General features: G+C 37.8%; 3 protein-coding genes across 3 annotated transcripts; all 3 read right to left on the minus strand.

Annotated features, from left to right (window-relative positions):
• Positions 1-337: 337 nt before the first annotated feature.
• LOC102207226 (extracellular calcium-sensing receptor-like) lies at positions 338-6,670 on the minus strand. Its single transcript, XM_013916054.1, has 10 exons — positions 6,658-6,670; positions 4,618-4,783; positions 4,089-4,383; positions 3,840-3,926; positions 3,469-3,738; positions 3,068-3,280; positions 2,710-2,985; positions 1,564-1,791; positions 1,329-1,452; positions 338-1,248 (listed from the first exon to the last, which is right to left on the minus strand). Exons 1-10 carry the CDS (start codon positions 6,668-6,670, stop codon positions 338-340), a joined length of 2,583 nt encoding a protein of 860 aa, XP_013771508.1.
• A 612-nt stretch (positions 6,671-7,282) lies between these two features.
• On the minus strand, positions 7,283-11,308 carry LOC102207500 (extracellular calcium-sensing receptor-like). Its single transcript, XM_005753611.2, has 9 exons — positions 11,145-11,308; positions 10,595-10,889; positions 10,351-10,437; positions 9,900-10,169; positions 9,392-9,598; positions 9,004-9,279; positions 8,521-8,748; positions 8,301-8,424; positions 7,283-8,196 (listed from the first exon to the last, which is right to left on the minus strand). Exons 1-9 carry the CDS (start codon positions 11,252-11,254, stop codon positions 7,283-7,285), a joined length of 2,511 nt encoding a protein of 836 aa, XP_005753668.2. The 5' UTR covers positions 11,255-11,308.
• Positions 11,309-13,274: 1,966 nt separating this feature from the next.
• Positions 13,275-18,468, minus strand: LOC102207770 (extracellular calcium-sensing receptor-like). The gene is made up of 10 exons (XM_005753612.1): positions 18,448-18,468; positions 16,982-17,145; positions 16,597-16,891; positions 16,375-16,461; positions 15,796-16,065; positions 15,519-15,716; positions 15,160-15,426; positions 14,679-14,906; positions 14,442-14,565; positions 13,275-14,188 (listed from the first exon to the last, which is right to left on the minus strand). The coding sequence occupies exons 1-10, from the start codon at positions 18,466-18,468 to the stop codon at positions 13,275-13,277; spliced, it is 2,568 nt and encodes an 855-aa protein (XP_005753669.1).
• Positions 18,469-21,537: the final 3,069 nt, after the last annotated feature.

Raw genomic sequence — 21,537 nt, forward strand, 5'->3', positions numbered from 1 at the left:
CTTGAACTTGAACTTGAACCTTGAACTTGAAGTAGAACTAGACATGATGTACATAGATAAAGCTGGCACGGTAAAACAGGGAACATGAACATGTGGAAAATAAACAGAACATGAACAAACATGACCCAGGAACCCTGACAGATATAGCTAAATTATGTCTAAAGTTAAATTTAACAATGTAGTGTCACAGAGTCAATGCTTGCACATTCTAGCATACACAGTAAAGGAGAAATCCAAACTTTCTTTATATGTTCTCACTTTTATATTTTATTTAATATATTTATATAAATGTGTATTCACCATATGTATTTTTCTATTGCATGTGGAAAATGTTTTTTTATGATCGAGTGCCACGGCCCATTATAACTTTTTTTGTGTTCATCTCTGGTCTCAACAGGATGATGTAACATTTGGGCCCAAACAGTGCGACCAACAGGCCAAAGCTTGAGGCCAAGATGGCAAATACCTCCACTGCATCTGCATGGTTTCCAGGTGAGCTGATATAAGCAGGAACGAAGGCCACCCACACAGCACAGAATATCAGCATGCTGAATGTGATGAGCTTGGCCTCATTAAAACTATCAGGGAGATTCCTTGCCAGGAAAGCAATTAAAAAACTGAGGAAAGCCAGCATGCCAATATAACCCAATAACACTCCAAAACCAACACTAGACCCAACTGAACACTCATAAATGATCTTATCATTGTGGTATTGGGTGCTTTTATTTGGAGTAGGAGAAGCAGAAACAAGCCAGGCAGTGCAGATGACTACTTGAATAGATGTAAGAAACAGAATTGTTCCTCTTTGCTGCATAGCACCAAACCACTTCAGACTGGCTCCCCCTCCTGGCTTGGAGGCTTTGAAAACAGCCAGAACAACCATGGTTTTTACCAGGATGCATGAGACACACAGCACAAAGCTGATCCCAAATGCTGCATGCCTGAGTTGGCATGTCCAAAGCCTGGGTCGTCCAATGAACAGCAGTGAACACAGGAAACATAACTTAAGTGACAGCAATAGCTGGAAACTGAGTTCCGAATTGTTGGCAAGTACTATAGGTGTTCTGCGATGGTAGAAAAAGATCCCTATAACAACAGCACATATAATTGTTCCCAGCAAAGCGGTTGCTGTTAAACAAAATCCCAGAGGCTCATCGTAGGAGAGAAACTCTGTCTTCTTGGGAACACAGTGGTCACGCTGATGGTTTGACCAAAAATCCTCTGGACAACTGGTACACTCCAAGGAATCTGACAATAAAAGCTAAGATGGTGAAATGCATTTTACATTTAATATAAATTAAATAAAATATGCAAAGACAAGCACTTACTGCTCTTATTGTTTATTTTTCCCTCAGAGCAAGGGATGCAGTCGAAACAGCATTTGGGTTCTCCCTTCCGTCTCACCATGTGGGTACCAGGAGGACAGCTCTCACTACATACTGATCGACCTGGCTGTTAGACGAAATTAATATTACTTGCTAGAATTACATATATTGTGCACATGAGAAAAATGAAAAATATACATATGGGAAAAGATAAAAGGATAGAAAAACCATTTTAAACCTTTTTGGATTCAAAGTTCCAGAAGATTTTATCTTCATCAAGTATGAGTTCTTCACCTTTGAAAGCTGACCTCTTAACTTCACCAACATTCTGAACTTTAGTGCTTCCATCAGGGAGCCACAACCAGTTCATCACATCATAAATTGGCACCACATCACCATTCTCATCAAATGACACTTGATCACCAAATGCAGTGGTGAAGTTTACCCTTTCCAAGTAATAAACAAGCTGTTAAAAACAGATGTATAAGAATTAAATTACTTTTAACAATGTAAACTGTGGCCCTGCTGTTCAGTAGTCAAATATTAGAGCTATTGGCAGCATCTCTGCTGGGGACAGGAAGAGACTGAACAGGGTGATCCGAAGGGCCAGCTCTGTTCTTGGATGCCCTCTGGACCCAGTGGAGGTGGTGAGTGACAGGAGAATGGCGGCTAAGCTGTCATCCCTGTTGGACAACATCTCCCACCCCATGCAGCAGACTGTGACAGCACTGAGCAGCTCCTTCAGTGGGAGACTGCGGCACCCACGGTGTGGGACGGAGAGATTTCGCAGGTCTTTCCTCCCCACTGCTGTCAGACTCCACAACAAAGACTTTAACTGAACAAACACACACATCCACACATGTGCAATAACACTAAGTGCAATAATCTTTTCTGGCATCGTTGTATTTTTACTCAGTTGTATATAGCATTTGTATTCTATTTTTATCTCATTGTATATTTTTATTCTATTTTATTCTACTGTATATAGTATTTTATTTTATTCTATTCTGTACAGCTGTGTACTGTATTTATTCTTATTGTATTCTAATTTTTGCGTCATAACTTTTGCACTGTCCACTTCCTGCTGTGACAAAACAAATTTCCCACGTGTGGGACTAATAAAGGTTATCTTATCTTATCTTATCTTATTAAATTTGAATATAGGAATTCATTGCTTTTAAACAAGGCCTATAGTAATGCGACATACTTATCTCTGATCTAATTACAGTAACCAATACTTTTGCTCAGGAGAAAATATAATCCTCAATCCAGCTTTTTCATAGTTAATTTTATAGCACTGCATTTTGCCTTACAGGGTAAATTCTTTTCTAAATGTAATTACAGAACAATCAATTTAGACAAAAAGTGTAACCTGATATCACACCTGCCATGGCTCCAGTGTTTGTAATGTGGCACAGCTGTTCCCACTGAAAGGTCCTCTTCCAGGCTTGCATTGCAGCATCTCATCAAGGGAATATGCCAGAGCATAAACAGCTTTGTACACATTATACTCAGGCCGGAGGTCGGAAACGTCCAAGAACTCATTGTTCACATTTTCCAAATCTTCCTGTCCAGTGCATAATATACCACCCCCTTCCACCCAGCCTGCTGGAGCTGGTTCAAATCTGCACTTAAATGTGAATTCCCAAAATTGATTCACCTGAAATATTATGAAAACTATTTTAGATGTTATACATAATAAAATATGCAATTCCTGCAAATACCACTGTAAATAGTTTAACCCTCACCATGCTATTTCCATAGCTATTGTTGTGATGCAAGTCAGGACGTATTTGTAACAGGAATTCCCTGAGCCCTGTTATTTCTCCTCGACGAATAGCGATGCCCAGTGTACCACCCAGGTATGGCATGAGGTGAGGTGTTTGGAGCACAACAGCAGTTGTCCAGGCTTCACTGGCCATCCACTGTAGGCCTGTTACATTTTGCCTCACGACCTGTGCATTATGTTTGACCAAATGTACAAACTCATATTGTAAGTAGCAACTAATTTAGTAACATTATGAATTCTTTATTACTAGTTTTCTCTTCTCAATCAATATATAAAGACATAATGCATCTGTTACACAGTGTAGTGATGCAAATCTACATAGCTAGTAAAAATTTAAAACTTTTGAATTCAAACCTCTTCCATAAGGTTTATCATGTGACTCTCATGTGCAAATACAATGACAACTCGAGCTGTGGATTTTTTCATCACATTTACAATCCTCCTGAGTTCATCTGTTTCTTTGTGCAAGGACAAAATTTCAGTGTAAGCCAGGCAACCTTCACCAGACTGACTTAACTCAGACTGGAAGGATCTTGCTGCATGGAGTCCATAGTCATCATCACTGACAAGCAGACCTGCCCAAGTCCAGCCAAAATGTTTTAAAATCTGAATCAAAGCATGGACCTAAGTGAATACAGATTAAAACATGAATGCATAGACAAGACAAAACTTAGTTATTCATTAGTTACTGATGACTGTTTATAATTGTGCTGATCGATTTTCACCTGGAAAGCATCACTTGGGATCGTCCTAAAGAAGGATGGATACTTTTTACGGTCACTCAGGCAGGAACATGTGGCAAAATAACTCACCTGTGAAAGATACAGACTGTATATTGTAGAAATATTCAAAGCCTTGACTGCCTCCTTACATTTTTTTAAGCTTCAATCTGGTCATTAAATTTACAATTAGGTCTATATATTTATATTAAATATAACCAAAAATAATATTTCATGGTTAAACTGGAAACTTACCATAGGTATGCTGTACAAACCTAAGACAGTGGAGATGGCAATTGAGCGTGTAGAGGATGAATCACCCACAATCCCTATGACTGGAGGATTTCCAACACATGTATTATGTAATATTATTTGATCCTCTTGACCACTGGCTAATGACAGTGCTGCACGGAATCCAATTCCAAGTTCAACGCAGTTATCATAAAGAGTGAATCCCAGAGTCACATTAGGCAATAGGTTGGAGTTTCTGTTGATTTCATCAATTGCAAAGGCCATGGTTTTTGCCTGCCTAAATCCTAGAACATCAAAACTAACAAAAAAACACAGTCTGCTATTGAAAAATATAGCAGTATACCTGGAAAACATTTTGCAACCATACACGTTTTGCAACTACTCAAATGAAAAGAACAGAAACAACTAAAGTAACATGCTAAATGACAAAAATAAAGAAAGTTCATATTGCAAGATGTGTGTATTTGTTCTTAATGCCACTGTTGGCAGTGATTTCCCAAAGTCTTTTGTGCTGTTTCACTGTCATACTTACCCATGGCAAGTAGGCTGTTGTGGCTCTGAGGTAAATGACAGGTCAGGGAAGATTGAAAAGAAGTGAACTTCAAACAGTCCTCCTAGGATCAGATCTCCACTTTTTTGCATGCTATTTAGATGAAACTGTCCACGTGAGTGGCAGGAGGACGAAGACAGAGAAGAGGCTGCAGTAAAAGAAAAGTAACAATACATCAAAATGAACAAGAGCAAATTGGCGTGTACAAGTGACAACATAACTATTATCTGCTTTTCCCCTTTTCTCAGCCCAGTCAGGTTTCATGGCGTTGCAATTTCTTCTTATTGACATGCAGTACTGTAAATAACCTATCAGAGCAGACAGCAGATGGGCAGGCCTATAATACATTTCATTTGAGATCAGTTTTTATTGATGCAGATGCTATGACTGAACATACACTCACTTGTGACTATGCAGGTTAGAGAGTTAGAAAGTTAAACATAATTTTTGTGGGTTTTTTTCATATTTATCAAGTGCAGTAAAAGGGGGGGAGAAATATTCTTGCGGTTAAATCATTGAGACATACAGTGAGCAAATGAATAAATAAATAAATTCAAGACCATAATCTGAATAAATGCACAAGAACCTTCTATATTAACCCTTTAAGACCTACCATAGAACCAAGTCCGCAAGTTGATATACATCAATACAAACATTATATTCCAAATTTTAATAATATGTATGCATTAAGTCCATACTAACTACATAAATTGCAAAAATGTGCAATAAACTACAAAAAATTTGAAAATTGATTTTGTTTTTTAACAACATATATTTCTAGTTAGAGAAATTTCAGAGGTCTATCCCTCAAAACTGTAAATGCAAATAAGTTGCACAAAATAGTTTCCAACCACAGGAAATTCATTTTGAATGTCTTTATAGTTTTATTTTTTGAGATACAACAATTTTTATATACTGGAGGAAAAACGAAAATAAATCCTACAATGCGAATATGCAAACCCCCCCCCCAAAAAAAACAGCATGTGCATCAAAATAAACAATTTCCAACAATGTAATTTGAGTTCTAAGTTTCCCAGAGACTATACAGAAAGGCATAAACTCAAACATTAATTTTAAAAACAGCAGCATAGCTTTGTTTTCCGCGAAAATGACGTCCCTTCCGTTTTCGGGCAGGTAATGGCGAACATCAGATAGATTGTGGTGACGTTTATTCCAACGTAGGAAGTGTTATGAACAGCTGATCAGTTGGCAAAGCGTGTTTCTGGAATATTGTGTTTTTTTTGCTGCAAATGCTTTTTACGCAATTTTTGCAAAGACATATTTTGAAGGAAACCGTGACGTAGGAAGAGCTGAATGCATAAGATTTAAGTACAATTCCTCTGGTTTCATATATTCATATACTTTTCAGTTAGCTGTGAATAAGACCCAAGATACTTTAAACAAATTTGATAATTGTATTCTTTAAAGGCTATACTCTGTGTAAAAAAAGGGGTGGGGGTGGATCATTTAACTTGTCCGAGTATAATATGATGACATCACTTCCTGTTTTGAGAATTAGCATAGCAGCCATGTCAAGTATGTGCTGAACACAATTTGCTTTCATCTGCATTGAAGCTTCATGGAAGTATTGGCTAAAGTTAGTTTATTTTACATGATATGTTAGATATTAAACCTGAAGTATTTTATTGACAGGTTAATTCACGACGTAATGGTACCACTTATTGTTAATTTGAGTTAGGAGTGCAGATGCTAACTATTTTTGTATTTTTTTAAAATTGTTTATTTGACGTTTTCATCAGAATATCTGTGAAGAATAGATTAAGATTCAGTAGATGTTTAGTCTGTGACTCTGCATTTTTATTGGATCTGGTTTATCTAGGTGTTTAGACAGTGTTCTACACTCCCTGAAACTCCTACTAATTTGGCCCAACAAAGAAAAAAGCATATGTATTATTGCTTTTTTAATAGTATCCCTACCTAAATTTGTCAACAGGCACAGACACACACAAACACCCAACCACAGAAGCTTTAATTAATTGTTAACCTCAATATGAATTTCACCCTTTACATTCATGTTCTCTAGGCAGAAACAGATTTTATCACATCGATTTATTGTGAGAAACAATACACCCATATTAAGATTAAAATACTGAGGACAACCAAAATGTTACAACACATTTAAGGCAAATGGTCAGTTTCTGTTTTCTGTTTGCCCCTGTCTCTGTTTCTGTGTCTGTGTGTGTCTGCCCATTGCTTTCAGGAGCAGGAGCTCAAATTAGGTCAGTTTTTTACAATGGCAGCATTCATTTTTTTTGTTTGTTTTTGTTTTGTTTGTTTGTTTTCTCAGGTAGCCTTTAAGGATGAATTCACAAAAAATCATCTTCTGCAACTCCTTTGAATGTTAGAATTTGTAACTTCATTTCTTGTGCATTCTTTTGGTTGAGATCCAAAAGTTTCAACTTGAGGGGAGAAAAGATCTGGTGAGGCGAACAATCCAGCAAGTTACAATTTCTCTAAGATAACATTTTGCCATGATAATGCTCTTAAAAAAAATCTATTAGCCATACTATTGTTTGATAAAAGATTTAAGATTTTAGCGACCCTAAATTATTACTGTTGGAGACAAAATGTGAAATGAATTCAACCGATTAAGTGATTAATTTAAATAACCCAAATTATATTAATTCTATTCATTTATAGTGAGCCGACCCATGATTGCCTTCTTTGTGTTTCTCTCTGGTTTCAGCAGAATTATGTAACATTTGGGTCCAAACAGTGCCACCAATAGCCCGAAACTTGAAGCCAAAATGGCAAATACTTCCACTGCATCTGCATATTTACCTGGAGAGTTGACATAAGCAGGGACAAAGGCCACCCACACGGCACAGAAACTTAGCATGCTGAATGTGATGAGTCGGGCCTCATTGAAATTATCTGGAAGATTCCTGGCTAGAAATGCTAGCAAAAAGCTAAGGACAGCCAGCACACCAATGTAACCCAGTAACACTGCAAAGCCAATTGTAGACCCAACAGCACACTCATACACTATCTTGTCATTTTGGTATTGCATGTTTTTATGTGGAGCTGGAGAGGAAGAGACAAGCCAGGCAGTACAGATTCCTGCCTGAATACAAGTAAGAGCCAGAACTGTCCCTCTCTGTTGCATCGACCCAAACCACTTAAGAATGGTTCCCCCTCCTGGCTTGGAGGCTTTGAACACAGCCAGAACAACCATAGTTTTCACCAGGATACATGAGACACAAAGCACAAAACTGATGCCAAATGCTGCATGCCTCAGCTGGCATGTCCATACCCTGGGTCTTCCGATGAATAACAGTGAACACAGGAAGCATAGTTTCAGTGATACTAAGAGCAAGAAGCTCAGCTCTGAATTGTTTGCACGTACCATGGGTGTACGTCGATGATAGAAAAAGATCCCTAAAACAACTGCACAGATAAATGTGCCCAACAAAGAGGCAGTTGTCAAACAAATACCAAGAGGCTCATGGTAGGAGAGGAACTCTGTCTTCTTAGGAACACAGTGGTCATTCTGAGGGTTTGACCAAAAATCTTCTGGACAACTGGTGCACTCCAAGGAATCTGACAACAATAGGAAGGCATATAATCAATGATATCAATTGTATATAACTATTTATAATTTCTCAAAATTAAAATAAAAATATCCTTGAATTACAAATACCCACTGTTGTTTTTGCTGATTTTTCCCTTTGAACATGGAATGCAAGTAAAACAGCACTCTGGTTGTCCTTTGTTTCTAGCCATCCGGGTGCCTGGAGGACAGCTCTCACTACACACTGATCGGGGTGGCTAGAGAAAGACAAACTGATTACATACAAGGTTCAATATACACTACTTCACTCAGTATTTTTTTTAAAAGAAGTTATTTAGAAAAGTAAAAATAACCTTTCCTGATTCAAAATTCCAGAACATTTTGTCTTCATCAATGGTGAGTTCTTCACTTTTAAAGCCTGACCTTTTAACCTCACCAACATTCTGAACTTTAATTTGTCCATCAGGTAGGTGTAACCAGTTCATGACATCATATATTGGCAATGCATCACCATTTTCATCAAAGGATACTTGATCACCAAATGGAGTGGTGAAGTTGACATTTTGTAAATAATGTATGAGCTAATGAAGGTTAATGGAAAAAAAGAAGGAACAGCATCAAGGTAGACTGTAATTCAGAATGTTGTTTCATCTAATTTTTCTTAATTATTTAAAAAAAAATACTACTTCTACCATTTCTTTTATTTTGGAAAGAAAATAATGGAAATTCATTGCAAACATATCAGTGCCCTTATAGAATAATGGACCTTTTTCAATAACAAAAACTTCAGTGACACAGTAGCTTTTCAAACAAAAATGTATAAATTGATACCATACCTGCCATGGTTCCATTGTTTGCAAAGTAGCACAGCTGTGCCCTCTGAAGGGTCCTGTTCCTGGCTTGCAATGCAACATGTCATTAAGAGCATATGCGAGAGAATACACGGCCTTGTACACATTGTAGTCAGGCCTGAGATTAGAAAGATCAAAAAACTCAGTGTCCACATTTTCAATATGCTCCTGCCCAGTGCATAGCGCTCCTCCACCTTCCAGCCAGCCTGCAGGAGCTGGTGCAAATCTGCACTGAAATGTGAATTCCCAAAACTGATTTACCTGTAATGGAATAAAAGTATTGAGAGATAATAGAAAATATTTATTTATTTCATGTCTCATTCTCATTCATTTTAGATATACTTTCAAATTATATTTATTTCAGAATTATTACCAAATTATTGTTGTATCTTCCATTGTCACTTTGGTCTGGGTGTATTTTTAACAGGAATTCCCTCAGCCCTGGTAATTCGCCTCTGCGGATGGCAATGCCCAATGTGCCACGCAGGTACGGAGTGAGGTGGGCTGTTTGGAGCACTGATGCTGTTGTCCATGTTTCACTTGCAATCCATTGGCGACCTATCACATTCTGCTTCGCTACCTATGATAATAAATTTAGAATACAAAATTTATGTAGGTTCTCACTATAGCTATTAAGTTATCAAGTTATTGATATGAAGTTAGTTAAATAAACAATGTTTATTTTTCTTGCACATTTGGGGCATTTTGATAACATAAAACTGATTAAGTTTCATTGTGATGTTTCTGCTTTTTAATGTTATCAGTTTAATCTAATTATTAGAATACCTATTTTACCTTCAATGGCAGTCATTTTTGTCTAGACAAATAAAGTACAATGCTGCAATAAAAATTATCTATGTGAACATTTTTTTATTTCCAACCTCTTCCATTAGTTGAATCAAGTGTATCTCATGTGCAAACACTATGACCACACGAGCTGTTGATGTCTTTATCAAATGTACAATCCTCTTCAGTTCACTTGGGTCACTGTCCCAGGGCAAAATCTCCAAGTAGGCCAGACAACCATCACCAGATTTAGCCAGGTCAGATTGGAAGGATTGGGCAACATGGAGTCCGTAATCATCATCACTGACTAGAAGACCTATCCAAGTCCAGCCAAAGTGTTTTAGAATCTGAATCATAGCACGCACCTAAGTGGATATGAGATGAGTGTATTATTTTAAAAAAATTATAAATATACATCTGAAACCAATTAATGCAACCTCTATAATTTATCTTATTCATTAAATACATCAAAGTCATTAGAAATAATTTCAAAGTCCTTTCCTGAAACTATGGTATATTTCATTTAACTTGGTAATTATGTTTTACCTGGAAAGCATCACTTGGGATGGTTCTGAAAAAAGTTGGAAAACGCTGACGATCACTGAGGCAGGAGCATGTGGCAAAATAACTCACCTATTACAAATATACAAGAGACATATTAACACATCATACAAGTAAAAGCCAGTCCAAATGCTATTATAAGTACCGCCAAAATGTACCGCAGGGGATCAATACTACACTTAAATGAAACGCACAGTGCAAGCATAAAAATATGAAACTTAAAACTTACAATAGGTATATTGTATAAACTTAGCACACTGGAAATAGCAATAGAAAATGTTGAGTAGTGATCACCAACAAGCCCAAGGACTGGAGGGATCCCTGAACAGTTCTCCTGAAGCAGAAACTGCTCCTCCTGGCCACTGGCTAGTGATAAGGCACCGCTGAGTGCAACAACAAGGGCACCACAGTTGTCATAAAGACTGTATCCAAGAGTCACATTAGGTAGCAAATTTAAATTCTTGTTGATCTCTTCAATAGCAAATACCATAGTCATTGCATTCCTGAACCCTACAATATCAAAGCTAACAAACAAGCAAACGTTACATCAGTATTGTTCACTAAAAGAGATCTGCAAACATGAAAACAAGCAGAGATATACAAAATGAACCCTAAAACGAGTGTATGTTAATACAAAATAAGAAGTGTAATTAATATTTTGACATATGTACGCTAAGATAGAGAAGTTATCTTGTATATAATTTAGATCTGTCATGAATATTTTGAATAGTTATTATTTGTACATGTCTCTGCTGATGTCATATTTGTGTGACACTTACCCAGTGCAGTGAGGCTGTTGAGGCTCTGAGGTAAATGTTCTCTCTGGGTAGACAGAAGTGTAATGGACCTCAAACAACCCACCCAGTACCACATCGCCAGGCTTGTGCATTTCATTGAGATGAAACTTTCTTTCTAACTTACAAGATAAAGAAAGTGAAGAAGACACAAAGCATAAAAAGAAAAAAGGGAAAAAAAGTAAGACCACAGAGACACCTGTGAAAATATATGTGACCTGGAAGCCCCCCATAACTGATCTCCACCTTCAGTATCATTGTTTCTTTTATAAGGTCTCTCTACTTTATATGAGGGGTGTGTTATCCCTTTAACATGCTTTGCGTCATTGTTTAATTTTTTTCAGCACTCTCAAGGGTATGGCTGCAGACATGTCACCACACTGAAATAAATATGAATATATAAACATAGTCTGAATGCTGTGCTGTATTAATAAATGTATAAAAGCACTGAACCATATATTTTGTAAAATGTACTTTAAAGATTTTGTACTTTTGGATTTGGAAAATGAATGTCAATCTTGCTTAATATTCAAATACATTTTTGATGTGTTTAATGACAAATAGCCTAGCAGGGTCTTTTGTTTGAGTATATCCTATTTGTATGAATAAACCTACATATATGTACTGGTGCTATCACTATATTTGACTGTTTGACTATCAGGTATTTGTTTTAGTAGAGCATGTCACTTAGGAGGTAGAGCAGATCACCTACTCATCGGAAGGTTGATTTGATCCCTGTCTGTTTTAGTATGCTTGCAAAATACCCTTGGGCAATATACTAACCCCAAGTTCCTCCCTGATGCATCCACCGGAGTATGAATGAGTATGCATGTGAACTTTAGATGGAAGAGGCATGTTGTGTCTCTGTACCACTCTGAGCTTTGAGTGCTCAGAGTAGGAAAGCACTATTAGAACTATATAAGAACCAGCCCATTTTCCTTTATCATTAGACAGATCGATATTTGGTTTAATTATCAGGAAGGGATATGTAACTGGTTCCATTTGCTTGTCTGTCAGTCAGTTTTTAGGGACATTTTCAAACTTAACAATGATATACTAGGCATTGGGGGACATGACTTCACTCTTCATTGTTAGAGTCCGAGGATAGAATTGACCTTGAAAAAACTTTCAAGAAAACAATGAGTTTCTTGAAATTTTTTTCACAGATAAAAAAAAACTTTACACACTTTTAAATACAACACCCAATGTATCACAATGATGCCACAATGTTTTGCAAATTTACCCACTGCATAAATATATCTTAAAATATCAATATACAAGCCAAATATACCAACAAACCAGTTCTGTGGTAAAGAAATGTAACTATTTAATATGTAATCATTCAAATCATAGGTCAAAGGTCAGACACCAGCAAAATAAAAACAACATAAAACAAAGTTTTAGCATAGACCTTGGCCTTCACGGAGAGTTGTGCTCTCTGAGTGCTCTGACTAACCATATCTTAAGAAAGAAAGGGGTTATTCTAAGTAAATACCATTCCTGTGGCAATGGAATCATTCAAGTTGATATGTCCTCATTTAAAATTAACATTTTTCATTGCTGAAAATTTACATTTAAAATGGTGAAAATGAGTCACGTTTTGATATAGTCATCTTTTTCTAAAATCAAAGCATATGTGAATTCTGTGACAATAGGTTCTCTTCTTTGAAAAGCCTATACTGACAGATATATATCTGTCATCTATATCGATATATATAGATGTAGACCATAATAAGTGGGCTTGATAAAAGCTGTGAAGTATTCAACCAGTTAACTATTATAATATCATTAGAGACGTAAAACAAGAGGTCACTGCACTTAAAGAATCATGGGTGGAATTCATTAGAAGAATTCTGACCATGAAGATTGTAGATGTTTACATAACAAGCTAAGGAGCAGCCAAAATTGACACACAGCGCCAATAATGTTGTGCACTGAGAGATATTCAGAGACGTTTTCAATGATGTGGGAGATATGCATGGGTACTTGTTATAGTACAAATAAAGTACAAATAAACAATACTAATGTGTAAAACTGTATAAAAACATTTAAAGGACAAATTATGGCTGCATTAATATGAATATATTTTTGGTCATTATCCTACAGATGTTGGTTTTATGGCTTGGTGGTCTCTCGACCCATGATTGCCTTCTTTGTGTTTCGCTCTGGTTTCAGCAGAATTATGTAACATTTGGGTCCAAACAGTGCCACCAATAGCCCGAAACTTGAGGCCAAGATGGCAAATACTTCTACTGCATCTGCATATTTTCCAGGAGAATTTACATAAGCAGGGACAAAGGCCGCCCACACGGCACAGAAGATCAGCATGCTGAATGTGATGAATTTGGCCTCATTGAAATTATCTGGAAGATTCCTGGCTAGAAATGCTAGCAGAAAGCTAAGGAAAGCCAGCACACCAATGTAACCCAGTAACACTCCAAAGCCAATTGTAGACCCAACAGCACACTCATACACCACTTTGTCATTGTAGTATTGGGTGTTTTTATGTGGAGTTGGAGAGGAAGAGACAAGCCAGGCAGTGCAGATTGCAGCTTGAATGGAAGTAAGAACCAGAACTGTCCCTCTCTGCTGCATAGCACCAAACCACTTAAGATTGGTTCCCCCTCCTGGCTTGGAGGCTTTGAACACAGCCAAAACAACCATAGTTTTCACCAGGATACATGAGACACAAAGCACAAAGCTGATCCCAAATGCTGCATGTCTCAGTTGGCATGTCCAAAGTCTGGGTCTTCCGATGAATAACAGTGAACAAAGGAAACACAGCTTAAGTGACACTAAAAGCAGAAAGCTCAATTCTGAATTGTTTGCACGCACCATAGGTGTGCTGCGATGATATGTGAAAATTCCTAGAACAACAGTACAGATAAATGTGCCCAACAGTGAGGTGGTTGTCAAGCAGATTCCCAGGGGCTCATGGTAGGAGAGGAACTCTGTTCTCTTAAGAACACAGTGATCTCTCTGGGGGCTTGACCAGAAGTCCTCTGGACAACTGGTGCACTCTAAGGAATCTAAAAAAATGGGAAGAATTGAGATTGATTTCTTCATTTGGTTTCACACTGTTTTGTCATATTATGAGTGTCTTGTACAATAAAATGGACAGTCAGTATTTTCATCTAGTAATATTTTCATTGATGTGTAACTGGAAACCACTCTCACAATAAATTTGACTTGGTGTTAATAAAAGCCACCATAGGACCGTACACTGCTAAACACAAAGAAACATCACACATCTCATGCATTATAATGTCAAATGATACAAACCAGTGTTATTGCTGATCTTTCCCTCAGAGCAAGGGATGCAGTCATAGCAACACACAGGCTTTCCCCGCTTCCTTGCTATATGTGTTCCTGGAGGGCAGTTATTACTGCAAACTGATGTAGTTGGCTTAAGGGTAAAAATTATTATTTTTAAAAAGTTATTTAACACCAATTATACTTGTATTGTGTACTCTACTATCCTTTTGTTTGAAAGCAAATTGTATGAATAGGAAAATTTACCTCTTTTGATTTAAAGTTCCAGAAGATTTTGTTTTCATCAAGTGTGACTTCTTCACCTTTGAAAACTGACATCTTAACCTCACCCACATTCTGAACTTTAGTGCTTCCATCAGGGAGCCACAGCCAGTTCATGATATCATAGATAGGTAAGGCATCACCATTCTCGTCAAAAAATACTTGATCACCAAATGGAGTTGTGAAATTGACTTTTTCCAAGTAATACATCAGCTATAAAAGTGATAGATAAAGGCTTATGAACTTTTTTCTTCTTTTATACACCAATTATTGGAGCAACCTGGAATTAAGTCTATTACTTAGTTCATCAATGTACAATCATACAGTAATTAATAATAAAACTTCTTGCTATTGTCTCTTTAAAGCAGCGAGACATGAAACTATATTATTAGTTGCTACACAATTATCTTTCTTCCATAAAGTTTTGGTAAAATATGAATGACTGGAGTATAAAATGACATCAAACCTGCCATGGCTCTAATTTTTGCAAAGTGGCACAGCTGTGCCCAATAAAAGGTCCTCTCCCTGGAACACAGTGCAGCATGTCATCAAGGGCATGTGCAAGAGCATACACAGCTTTATAAATATTATACTCAGGCCTGAGTTCAGTCACATCCAAAAGTTCAGTCTCAGCATTCCTAAGCTCTTCTTCTCCAGTGCAAAGTGTCCCACCATCTTCCAACCAGTCTGCTGAAAATCTACAGTGAAATGTATCTTCCCAAAACTGCTTCACCTAAAATGCACAACAACCAGAGAAACAAAAACAGGTCAACAAAAATAACCTACAGAAAATTTGACTTGAAGTTTATTAAGTTACCCTCTCACCATGTTGTTTGCACTATTCTGTTCTGCGGGATTAATTTTTAACAAGTAGTCTCTAAAGCCTGGTATTTCTCCTCGTCGGATGGCAATGCCTAGTGTTCCACCAAGGAATGGCATAAATTCAGGGGTATGGAGTCCACCAACTACTGTCCAAGCTTCACTGGCAATCCACTGCAAGCCTGTCACATTTTGTTTCACCACCTGTGGATTGCATTGCAGTTATGTTTTTACTCTCTTGTAATACATTACCTGCAATGTGTTTTATGATATTTTCCCTAACCTCTGTCATGAGATGAATCAGGTGTATTTGATGTGCAAACACAATGACAACACGAGCTGTGGATCTGGCCATCAGATCCACAATTTTCTTATATTCATTTGGATGATCTTCCCAAGGTAAAATCTCTGAGTAGGCCAAACAACCTCCACTTAATTGAAGAAAGTCAGACTTGAAGGATCTGGAAACATGGAGGCCATAATCATCATCACTGACTAGCAGACCTACCCATGTCCAGCCAAAGTGTTTTAGAATCTGAATCATAGCACGGACCTACATGAAAAGAGATTGAAGTTGTTAGTGTACATGTGTAAATATTCTTTTAGTGAAAATTTGCTTGTTCATGTCTAATATCAAAAAGTTTATTTAATGAAAGTTTAAAAAATAACATTAAATAAAAGTTAACTTCTCATGATAACACTTTTTACCTAAATACATTGTATTTTTATTTAAAGAAATACTTTTTGCAAATATGCAAAATTTTGCAAAAAGTATTTCTTTGACTGGTTTGGCTCATGTCTAAGTTTTCTGTCAGTAATTAACCTCAGATAAAAACTTAATTCTTATTGTGCAACTTTCTACCTGGAAAGCATCACTTGGGATTGTTCTAAAGAAGGATGGAAACCTCTGTCGATCACTCAGACAGGAGCAAGTGGCAAAATAACTCACCTGTCAAGAAGCATATATTATAAAATCCAATTGTGCAAATTGCAAGGGACATTCAGATTATTTTATTTAACAATGTAGATCAATTAAAATGCAGTATATCAGAAGCACACAAAAAAGTAGAATTGGGAAACTCACAATAGGAAGCTTGAATAAACCAAGAACACTTGAGGCAGCAATAGAAAATGTGGAGAAAGGATCACCCACAATCCCCACAACTGAAGGGGTCCCTGAACAATTCTCCAGAAGCCAAAATTGCTCCTCTTGACCGCTGGCTAATGACAATGCTGCACTGAACCCAATCTCAAGTGTAGCACAATTGTCATAAAGGCTGTATCCCAGAGTCACATTAGGAAGTATCTTCGAATTCTTGTTTATCTCATCAATAGCAAAGGCCATGGTCATGGCATGTCTGAATCCAGGGGTGTCCAATCTAAAATACACAAAAAATGAAAAAGAGTGACTAAATTATAAGCAATAATAGTAATGAGAGAATTTTGTCAGCTACATGGATGAGACTTACCCACGGCAGTTAGGCTGATCTGGCTCTGAGGTGAACGTCCGCTCAGGGAATACAGAACTGTAATGGACTTCAAATAACCCTCCCAGAATTACATCCCCAGGCCTGTGTATGCCATTGAGATCAAATTTCTTTTGCAATTTACAGGATGAAGGTGGAAAGGAAGACTCCAGAAAGGAAGACAATAAAATCATTAACAGACAGATAAACATGAGCAAATATCTGACAAGAAAGCCCCCCATAACTGCCTCATTCTTTTTTATTTGTATTCATGGCTCCTTGATTTTATATAGAAGCCTATGTCAACCCCTTTCATCACTTTTTGATCCACACCCACCAGGGCATGGACAGTAATGTGGGATGGGCATAATAGAAATTTCATAATAACTGTGCTACATCAGCAGGTATTGTGAAAAATCCAAGCTCTTAGCAATATTACACATTTTATAAATAAGGTTAATTTTTAAAAACTGTTGCTTTGAAAATCAGAAGACTATTCTTAATCTACCTGTATTTCTTTGAAAATACATGCCAGTCACTGGTTATATAAATCCTATGATTTACAGTTCACAAGAAAATATAAGGCTCTCACCTTAGGTGGCACTTAGGTGGAAAGAGATCTTTAGAAAACATTTTCTTGCATTGCCAAGGAAATGCACACTACATTGAATTTTGAAAATGATGACATACTTATTTTCAGTAAATTAAAAAAAATACTTTATTTACTACTACATTTACTGCAATTCCCCTATGCAAGGGCGTAGATTTGATTTTGGCATTGGTGGGGACAGATGATTCAACCATCGAACAGTGCCTTGTTTCTTTTTTTTCCCTTTTTCTCTTTGGTTCTTGATAAAAAAAAGGAGAAATATACTTGCCTACATATCCTATTCTACATGCTTTTAAACCATTTAAAATTACAATTCATGGTTTTATATGTGAATTAGATAATGTTAAATTACTATTAAACAAATGGCTGACTAAGTATTTTAGACTTTAGTTTACTTCAGTCATATTCCATATAAATCAGGTATCATACAAAAATAAAAATGGCTTCAAATACAGTCATGACAATAAAAGAATATGACTTTAAGGACTTAACAACATTACTTCAGTTATACTGCACCAACATCTCTGATACATTAGCACTAAGGGAACACTGAATGACCTGGTGGTTTTTGTCCTTAAAACTACTCATCTAAGATTACCACAAAGTAAAAGATCTCTCAGCAAAATTATGCAACATTTTAGGCACCATTGCCCCGATCAGATCAGTGAGCTGAGATGTTTTATTCTAAACATGAACTACTGTTACAGCAACAGACATGGACTACTGGTGTCCCACACCACAACTCAATGTCCGCTATGTGAAGGAGCCAAACACATGCCTTCTCCTCTCGTTAACTGAGATAAACTGCTGGCATATTGGTTTTACATCTATACTGTCCAGTGTCTCCTGGTGGACATACAGCAGCATTGTTTAATCTCATTTGAGTCATTGTTGACCTTACCCATCTTTTTAGTCTTCTGAGAGCACTGAAGCTTCTTTTAGCCTCAGTACATGCGTTTTATCCTTTATCCTAAAATTATTACTATGTGCTTGATGTAATAATAATGGATTGGATTTATATAGCGCTTTTCAAGGCACCCAAAGCGCTTTACAATACCATTCTACAATACTATTCATTCACTCTCACATTCATACACTGGTGGAGGCAGCTACAGTTGTAGCCACAGCTGCCCTGGGGCAGACTGACAGAAGTGAGGCTGCCATATCGCGCCATCGGCCCCTCTGGCCAACACCAGTAGGTAAGTAGGGTAAAGTGTCTTGCCCAAGGACACAATGACCAGGACAGAGAGCCCAGGGATCGAACCGGCGACCTTCTGGTCACAGATGCGATTTCCAACCCCCTGAGCCACGGTCGCCCAACATGTACCTCACCTTTGGCCCTGGCTCTTCCCCTCTGACTGCACTAGGACATATTGCCACCTGATAAAATAACACATTGATTCGTGCCATATAAAAAGTGAGACATGTCAATTCAGATTCTTTGTCAAATATACACTAATAAATCAATTTACTTCAGCAGCCTAACAATTGTCATGATAATAAATACTAGTTAATCTATAGCACCAAATCATCGGTCAGTCGCCTGTGACCTCGCATCTTCACCTCTGTCTGAGCTACAACATGGCAGAGCTGCCTCTGTCACCTGATAAATAACAGTGAGACATTCCAAATACATGCAGTCACATATGTGCTTCAAATACAGTAATGAACCAATAAGTCATCATCCAATTTCACCTGTGATCTTGTATCACCATTATTTTCTATCACCTGACAAATAGGACATACCTGACAATAAGAATAAAATGTGGAGCTGCTTCAGTGTTTCTGTCAATTTGTGCAGATCTTGACTCATCAGTAATGTTTGTAGGGTGAGTGCATTTTTAAAACAATTTGTGTAAACTGCACTACAAGGCAGCACGGTGGCACGGTGGTTAGCACTGTTGCCGCACAGCAAGAAGGTCCTGAGTTCAATTCCAACACCAGGCCGGGGTCTTTCTGTGTGGAGTTTGCATGTTCTCCCCGTGTTTGCGTGGGTTCTCTCCGGGTACTCCGGCTTCCTCCCACCGTCCAAAGACATGCAGCTTGTGGGGATAGGTTAATTGAATAATCCAAATTGCCACTAGGTGTGAATGTGTGAGTGTGAATGGTTGTCTGTCCCTATGTGTTAGCCCTGCGACAGACTGGCGACCTGTCCAGGGTGTACCCCGCCTCTCGCCCTATGACAGCTGGGATAGGCTCCAGCGCCCCCCGCGACCCTGAAAAGGATAAGCGGAAGCGAATGGATGGATGGATGGATGCACTACAAGATGAAATATTTGCAAAATCATGACTACCTCATGATATTTTGTCTCAAAAATTAACCCTATGAATATGTCAGTACCATTAGGATGAAATTATTGTCTCACCAACATTTTAACGTTAGACATACAATTTTAACAGCCTCTGTAAACTAATATCCTGGCTTGCTCAAGGCTGCTGTTTTCTCTGACAGTTTCAATCAAAATTAGAAATGCTGCTCTGAGACTGAGAGAACTAATGCATGTTGTGCAGTTACTTTCCAAAACACGTTATTCATGGTTACATTTTTAGACTGATGTGGGCCAAAGCCTAGCACAGCCTGTAACATTATTATGACGGACACATTTTATGAGTGAACTTGGCTTTAAGTGACTTACAGGTTTCTTTGAAAAATACTTTCTTATATCCAGGTTCTTCCTTTTTGCTGCCATCCTCCTCTCCTCCTCGCAGCGCAGGCTTGCCGCTGCTAAAACTAAACAGAGCTCCTTGAAAGGCACAACCAGTCACATTGGCCATATTTGTCACATGAGGTAGGACTCCAATAGAGAACGTAATTTAACTCTATCTGCACCGCTGGGTGAATGAGACGTTGACAGATCGTTTTTTCTTTCTATCAGGTTTGTTTTTCTTTACTCGAAGAGATCAAATTATTGGTGGGGACAATTCAATAATCGCTGAATATTGGTGGGGACATGTCCCTTCCATCCATGCCAAATCTATGCCCTTGCCCCTTTGCAAAATAATCTAATCAAACTATAAAAATTCACCTCTCGCTCCTGGAGGCGGAATATCCTTCAAGCTTAGGACCTCTACCGGAGGCCTAGGAGCTTGAGGGTCTTGTGCAGTATCTTAGCTGTTTCTAAAACGACGCTCTTTTACCCAGCAATCTCAGATGTTTTTCCTGGGATCTGCTGGAGCCACTCACCAAGCTTGGGAGTCACTGCACCTAGTGCTCCAATTATCACTGGGACCACTGTTACTCTGACCCTCCAAATCTTCTCGAGTTTGACACTTCTTCAGCTTCTTGTTCTTTCTTCTATGTTGCTTTCATTTTGGATCACTATGTCTGTCTTTACAGCGGTCTTCTTCTGCTTGTCTACCACTACTATGTCCAGTTGGTTAGCCACCACCATTTTGTTTTTTGTTTTTTTGGGGGGGGTTTTGGTTTTTGGTTTGTTTGGGGGCTTTTTGCCTTTCCCCGTGAAGCGGGGAGCCAGTTAGCAGGAGATAGCGCTGAATGGAATGTCTCTACACTCTAAAAAGTGTATTTCAGCAGTAGTTGAAGTTACGTAAAGTTCAGAGTCAGTTTCATTAAGATTTCTGCTTTAGTGGAGCCAGTCTAAATTTGTGGAGTATATCAACTTGTTATTACGTGTTGTTCCCTCAGTACACATGTAACCTGCTATTCTCATTAGAGTCAACCTGCATCAATTAGGTTTCTCGTGATGCAGTGCGTCTGATGTCATGACGTCTCCCCCTTCTCCAGAATTTTCTACCTGTGGTTGAGAACAACAATTTGAGAGGCACTTGGCTGCATGCAGGACCTCGTGAGCAATTTGGTCAATAAGGTAACGAAGATATTACTTTTTCCATAGTCCTTGAAGGTAAGTCAAATGTAGAACACATATTTTAATATATTAGATATAAAAATATTCCAACTGTATTGTTAAGTTTTTAAGTGTTTAGTAAA

The sequence above is a fragment of the Pundamilia nyererei genome, unplaced genomic scaffold (genome assembly GCF_000239375.1).
Source record: "Pundamilia nyererei isolate P.nyererei 1_Seehausen unplaced genomic scaffold, PunNye1.0 scaffold00443, whole genome shotgun sequence".
In the NCBI taxonomy this organism is placed as follows: domain Eukaryota; kingdom Metazoa; phylum Chordata; class Actinopteri; order Cichliformes; family Cichlidae; genus Pundamilia; species Pundamilia nyererei.